The 7,719-nt window shown below is 36.0% G+C and overlaps 1 protein-coding gene across 2 annotated transcripts; it reads left to right on the forward strand.

Annotated features, from left to right (window-relative positions):
• The first annotated feature begins 419 nt into the window (after window positions 1-419).
• On the forward strand, window positions 420-3,011 carry LOC127800496 (lysine histidine transporter-like 5). 2 transcript variants are annotated; one of them, XM_052335123.1, is made up of 7 exons: window positions 420-574; window positions 690-1,073; window positions 1,407-1,806; window positions 2,008-2,113; window positions 2,534-2,625; window positions 2,749-2,817; window positions 2,913-3,011. In XM_052335123.1, exons 1-7 carry the CDS (start codon window positions 522-524, stop codon window positions 3,009-3,011), a joined length of 1,203 nt encoding a protein of 400 aa, XP_052191083.1. In that variant the 5' UTR covers window positions 420-521. The 2 variants fall into 2 exon arrangements, with proteins under 2 accessions (XP_052191083.1, XP_052191084.1); XM_052335124.1 differs by having other exon boundaries at window positions 447-574; window positions 2,749-2,826.
• The last annotated feature ends 4,708 nt before the right edge of the window (window positions 3,012-7,719 follow it).

The raw sequence follows: 7,719 nt of genomic DNA on the forward strand, positions 1-7,719 counted from the left end.
TCAATATCCCACCAAATTTGGATCTTGGGATTGCTACAAAAGTTAAACGTAGTATTATATCTTAACTTACGTTTCAAAGTGCTGCCAAATCACCAATCAGTTTTTTTCTCGTCTTTTCAGAATATTAATCAAGTTCCGCCTGGAGACGGACTGTCATATATTATATAGGAGGCAGAAGAGATGCCCAACTCGAACGCTATCATGGTATGTATACGCCATTGGAGCATGGCTGAAGAAGTTGAAACTGACCCTAGTTTGATCGCGCCATTGGAACCTAAAGAAGTTGAAACTAATACTAGTGCTTTGATCAGTTTGTTTATGTGATCAATATTGTCTTGCCACTTTTGTTTCTTTTGTGTTTACGATGCTCCCATTTAATGTTGTGTCAGGAAACCAATACGAATACATCGGCTGATGGCACTAAAAGAAGCCAAAAATCCGAGGACTTGAATAGCTGGTTGCCGGTGACGGCATCTAGGGAAGGAAGATGGTGGTACTCAGCCTTCCACAATGTCACAGCCATGGTTGGCGCCGGTGTCCTGGGCTTACCATTCGCGATGTCCCAGCTCGGTTGGTAATTAATCTACTTGGTCCCGTAAACTCAATCAATACTTAACTACTTTTGCTAGAATTTTTAGATCATAACTTGTGACGTTATAGAATCCTTGGTGATAATTTGCACTTTGCAGGGTTCCCGGGATCGCAGCAATCGCAGTTTCCTGGGTGGTCACGTATTATTCATTGTGGCAGATGATTGAACTGCATGAACATGTGCCGGGGAAGCGATTCGATCGATACCCTGAACTGGGGCAGCATGCTTTCGGTGAAAAGCTTGGCTACTGGATTGTGATGCCTCAACAGATGTTGGTTCAGGTGGGCTCATGCATTGTGTACATGGTAACCGGCGGGAAGTCACTGAAGAAGTGTGCTGTTCTGCTCTCTGCGCAGATCGGTTCGATTCCGCAGACTTATTTCATCATGTTCTTCGCTGCCATACAACTGATATTGTCCCAAACCCCTAACTTCAATTCCTTGAAAGTGGTTTCGTTGATTGCTGCAATCATGTCTTTCTGGTAATTAATTAACATTAATCTCCATTACTGCTTTCACTTGCAGAATTTCTTCATGTTGCATCTCCTTGTTTACTTAAGTAATTACTGTTAAGACTAGAATATTCAAAGGGGCTTATCTCTTATCTCTTCAAGATATCATCCATCCCCTATCTATGGGCTTCATCTTCTTTGCAGTATTTTTTTTATCTCTTGTATAGATTTATTATTTTTTATGATTCTCTCTGTAAATAGCTCTATCATAAACGTATAGTTGACAATATAATAATCATTGTTTTGAGTAGGCGCTTCTTCTAACAATTGCAACATTTTCTTCTCTTCTAAAATTGCACCAAGTTATTCAATAGTGGCTTCGGTTGCTTCAGTAGCGAGGGGCATCAATCACCACCAGCATGTTAGACATGGCATCCGTTCCCATTCTACGGCGGGCATAGTGTTCGATATGTTCAATGCCCTCGGCACTGTTGCCTTTGCATTCGCAGGGCACAGTGTGGTGCTCGAGATTCAGGCGACGATCCCTTCGACCCCAGACGAACCATCGAAGAAGCCGATGTGGCGAGGAGCCAGATTTGCTTATATCATTGTTGCCATATGCTATTTTTCTGTGTCAATTACTGGATTCTGGGCTTTTGGTGATCTTGTGGAGGATGATGTCCTAGTTTCACTAGAAAAGCCCCGCTGGATCATTGCCCTTGCCAATTTCATGGTCTTCCTCCATGTCTTAGGGAGTTATCAGGTAAACTTTGATAAAAGAAAAATACCCAAAAAACGTAAAACAGTCAACTTACTTTATAAACTAGTAGATATCGTCATGATACTATTTGTTAGATAATTAGATCAATACCTAATAACCATGATGGTATCATGAATGATTACCTAAGTACTCATAGTACTAAATGAAACCACGAAAGACATTATTTATTTCTCTTTCATGTAGGTTTTTGCAATGTCAGTGTTCGATACGCTAGAGTCTTACTTAATTCTGAATCGGGGACTCAATCCAGGACTACCCCTTCGTGTAGCTGCTCGTAGTTTATTTGTTGGTAAGCTTACAAATTTCACATTTTTTAATTTTTTTGTTTTTGGTTTTTGCTATCTAAGATAATTAGAAATGGCATCTTAGCAAGCTGTATTACAAAATGAGGATTTAGAAGGTTGCATATCATAGGATCTGAATACAAGAAACCTACAACGTCCATAATTAAGGACAAATTTTAAATAAAAGGAACACAAATAACAACAATTAAAGCCAAGCCAATTAATACACAACTAAATATCAAAAGGACTAATATTATGATACTGACACTTCATGCTACATTGTGGATATGTAATCTTCCAAATAATGATAAACCAAGAAAATAAATATGCAGAAATGAAAAACTAGTAAGAGGTTCATAGATCTTACATTACAGCCTTTGGAACTATTGTTTTCATGAACTCATGAATCAAACTGTATTTGACAGCTTTGACAGCATTTATTGGAATTTCTCTGCCATTTTTCGGTGGATTACTAGGGTTTTTCGGAGGGCTAGCATTCTCGTCCACTTCATATTTTGTGAGTTTTTTGATTGATCATTCTTGACTATTACTTTATTCTTTTTAGCATTTGAATTTAATTATTCCATTAGATAAATTATGTGTGTCAAATTAAGTAGCACAAGAATTTGTTTCTATGTAGATTCCATGTTTTATGTGGCTTGCTCTCAAGAAACCAGAAAGATGGAGCTTTCACTGGACTGCATCATGGGTAAGTAAAGTGTGCCAATATCTATCTTATGCATGCATGCTAATATCAATTGTCAATCACTCAATGACTTTTCTCTTTTGTTTTGATCATTGCAGATTTCAATTGTTGTTGGCGTTCTAATAACCATCCTTGCCCCTATTGGAGGATTACGAACTATCATCATGTCTGCAAAAACTTACAAGTTTTTTTCTTAGGATTGTTGTGTAGCAATCTATGTTTTCTTTTTAGTTTTTTCCATGAAGAAGAAATATTTGTGTATCTAATTGAAGGATTCATAATTAAAAACACATTGCAATACATAATGTTAAGGGTTTTGCTTTCCAAGTTGAAAGAAATATAGGTTGTTCCATTATCAACTGCACAATGATTTAATCTATATCCGAGTAGGAGTTGTACGATGGCATTAGTATATGTTTGAAAGCATTGCGTGTGAAAACACAAACTTATCCAATCAACTTTTGTGCTTGTTGATTAAGGCTCTTGTTTGGAGAAGTGTCGAGGTTTAAGCCAACCCTCAACAATTCCAAACTATAGGCCTTTCACAGCTTCCCTAGAGGCTTATTAAGGCTAGTACCCTCCATCACCTCTCCTTGTGTTCTCAAATCTCTTCCTAGTTAGTACCTTTAACTGATCTCATCATTCTTCATTTCATTCGTTTTTTCTAGAATTAGTAAGAAAAATTTGTACTAGTTTGCGCCATTTCAACAATTACAGAAGTTCAGTTGGTTGGCTGACAAAAAATAATTGAAATCTCCTATTGATTATTTCATTTTCCTCTTCAACTTCACATGCTACTAGTTTCCTTGAGTAAAATGATGTTGAAAAGGTCTCCTCGTACTGATATAAATGATCATGCAAATGAGTACTTTTTGCTTTGAGCAAATCACAGCTTTCAACCCATTAATTTTTCTCTCATTGAGAACTAGTAAATCTAATACATACCCAAGAACTATCCTTTAAACTCTTTAGTACTATATTCAAAATAATAATAGAAATGTTGGGATTATATAGATCTTATCATATTTGCAGCGGAATTAAAATTTAGTTTGCAAATATCCCATTTTTCAGAAAATATGGTTTAACAAATTGAAGGTAAAAACAAAAGATTACCTTTTTGATGAAATCCGATTTCACCGCTAAGTATTCCTGCCATATAATCCTCCAAGTATAGGATGTTGAGTCGGTTCACCCGAAATCATTTCTATTCAAGAATATCAAAGAGAGTGATAAGTAGAAAAAAAATTTCACAAAAATTTCTAACTTACCTCTTGGATTCACACCACTTCTTCAAAATTCTCTCAACTTCACAAGTGATTTCAAGTGTTGGAAATGAAGAGTTAAGAGAGCTTTTATATAGGGTTTCATTAACCCTACTCATTAAATAGGTTGGGCTTCTCAAGCCCATTCCATTTTTATGCAATTGGGCTAAGCCCAATCAAATGATGTTTATTTGAATCTAATAATGCCATTGGGCCAAACCTAATATGCTAGCAAAAGGCCCAACCCAATTAATGATTAAATAATTATATTCATAATATAATCATTTAATTATTCTTATTTATCCAATAAATAAATGCATTATTATTAATAATTATAAAATTACTAATTTATTTATTTTTTCTTTGAAAGTGATTTCTTTTGAGTGGAACTTTCTAGGTTCATAAATAAATTAGCAACGATAATAATCAATGATTAATTCTCATAAATCATGAGTGATCTAACAATATGTCATGATTACCTAATATATTGTGAAGCGGGCATTGTGAATCTTTTACTATGTTACCATAGAATATGGTCATTCTATCATCTTATATCTCGACAAGATATGAGATCATAGTCAGCAAGTCGAATTTCTTAATCTCGTCATATGACCAAATCCAAAATCAATCTTAATTAATTATGACATAACCCTTATGGAACAAATTCCATCGTTATATTACCTCGGCCAATGATTTATCGTCAAGTGATTATTGGATCGCATATGATATCTTTCTTATAAATCTCGAGGTGATAGATTCCATGTTTGATGCACACATACCTCATGTATTACTAAATTAGGCACATAGATACGTATGATTATTCTTGATTAGAACAATCACATAATATCGTTGATATCCTAATCCACCAATACATAAATATCCATGTCATCTCAGGTCTAAGGACTAGTTGCACAATCGTAGCTAACATTAAATCATTGGTCGTGAGAAATATCCCATGTGATTTAATGTTAACAGTCTTGTTTAGTAAACTCGTTCTTGTAATGATCACCCACTCATCTTCCTTCTATATCTCATACAAAATGACACAAGACTCACCAACCTTATCTTTCAATATCTCATACTGAATAAGAAAGAAGAAAATGTGCTGGCCTTTACGAGTTACTATTATCCAGATTATGAATTCTACGGCCAGGAACATGTTTATAGTATAACGAACTGTGGATTATCCGTAACTTGTATTCTTAATTCTTAAGAATGGTATCCACTCCTTATTATAATAATGGATATATATTTTATAATTTAAATCATATTGCAATTTAAATAAAACAAAATTTGTCATTTAAATAATATTTAAAAAATTTTAAGATTGAGTCCCTTTGTGTCACTAGAATTGGTCTTTAGGGCTCATATCTAACAATCTCCCACTAGCACTAAGACCATTTTACATGGTATCTCATACACAACCTATCTAGATTAAAATCTAGTTGCTTCTGGTTTATGGCCTTAGTCAGTGGATCTGCTGCATTCTCTGATGTATCTATTCTCTGCACATTAACATCTCCTCTACCAACGATCTCTCTAATGAGATAGAATCGTCTTTCAATATGTTTGGACTTTGGCGAGACCTCGATTTCTTAGCTTGCGCTATGGTTCCATTGTTGTCACAAAACAAGGGCACGACAAACTTTATAGAAGGAACCACTCCAAGTTCTGTCACGAACTTTTAGACCTAGATTGCTTCCTTTGTAGCATCTGATGCTGCAATATACTCGGCTTCTGTAGTAGAATCGGTAGTCATATTCTGTTTGGAACTCTTCCAACTGAATACTCCTCCGTTATAGGTAAACACATATCCAGAGATATACTTTCTATCATCAACATCTGATTGAAAATCAGAATCTGTGTAACCTTTCACTTTCAGTTCTCCTTCACCATAAGTGAGGATCAAATCCTTAATTAGTTTTTTTCAAGTACTTAAGGATATTTTTAAAGGCAATCTAGTGTTGCTCACTTGGATTAGACTGATATCTCTGCTTGTAACACTTACAACATAAGTAATATCAGGTCTAGTACATAGCACTGTATACATTAGGCTTCCTATTGCTAAAGCATAAGGAATCCTAGACATGCGTTCTCTCTCTTCTTATGTCTTGGGGCACATATCACGAGAGAGGTGGATTCCATGTCTAAAGGGCAGCAGTCTTCTTTTGGAATCCTCCATGTTGAACCTTTTCAACACTTTTTCTATGTACTTATTTTGGGAGAGTCCTATCAATCTCTTGGTTTTATCTCTATAGATCCGCGCGTATACCGATAATATAGGCTACTTCTCCCAAATCTTTCATGGAGAACTTACTTGACAACCAGACCTTTATTGTTGACAACAATCCAACATCATTTCCAATGGGTAAGATATCATCTACACATAAGACCAAAAATGCTATTGCATTCCCACTGACATTTTCATAAACACAAGGTTCATTAACGTTTCGAATAAAACCAAATGATTTGACTTCATCATCGAAATAGATGTTCCAACTTCTTGATGCTTGCTTAAGACCATAAATAGATCTCTTGAACTTGCATACCTTCCCTGTGTTATCTTTGTGTGTGAAGCCTTCAGGTTGCTCCATATAGATATCCTGGTCTATATAACCTTTTAAGAAGGCTGTTTTCACATCCATACGCCAAATCTCATAGTCATAATGAGCAGCAATGGCTAGTAAAATTCTAATGGATTTAAGCATAACAACTAGGGAAAAGGTTTCCTCATAGTCAATACCTTGCCTTTGACGATAACCTTTTGCCACAAGTCTTGCCTTATAGGTCTTTACCTTTCCATTTGAACCTATCCTCTTCTCGAAGACCCATTTACATCCAATAGGAACTATACATTCTGGTGGATCTACAAGAGTCTAGACCTAGTTCTCATACATGGAATCCATTTCAGATTTCATAGCTTCTAGCTATCTTTTCGAGTCGATATCTGATATCGCCTCTTGGTAAGTGGTAGGATCATCTGAGTGATCATTGTCTCTGTAACACCCCGTCTCGCCGGGCATGTCACTATAAGGGTATTCCCGGGATTTCTTTTTTTTTCTTTAAGTTCAACACGCGCGGTATATCAAGAACAATCTTCACATGCAGATACAAAACCCCGCGAACCCCAGTCTTGCCCGTTTAACTATCAAGATCAATAATCTTAAACTAAACGAGTCTTAATACAACGCAGCGGATACACTAATACCATAGTTCTTACATTGTATTTCCATAGCAAAATACTTAATACAGATCAAATGATAAAATCGCTATTATACAACTGTTCATTTACAACCTGAAATACATACTAAAGCCTCCAAACGTTACAACGACTAGCAAACTAAGCACCATTGGCCCTCAACCGGCCACATCCTCTCCTTCGCAGCAGTCCCTGGTTGGAACATTAAATGTTCCAGGGGCATAGCTGATAGCATGCATATTTATGCTATATTTTGGCATTTCACCTCAATCTTATTACGCCATTTGAAGTAATTTTTGCTAATCTTTCATTGTTTCTATTTTATTATGCTTCAAATCATCCTTACACTATTTTCTATCTTACTTCTATGGATCCAGGCTTTAGGGAATATTGGATGGGCTAGAGAAGTGGCTCAACTAAAGGAGTTTGGGCTCACTTTCAAGG

This window comes from Diospyros lotus, chromosome 4 (genome assembly GCF_014633365.1).
Source record: "Diospyros lotus cultivar Yz01 chromosome 4, ASM1463336v1, whole genome shotgun sequence".
NCBI lineage: Eukaryota > Viridiplantae > Streptophyta > Magnoliopsida > Ericales > Ebenaceae > Diospyros > Diospyros lotus.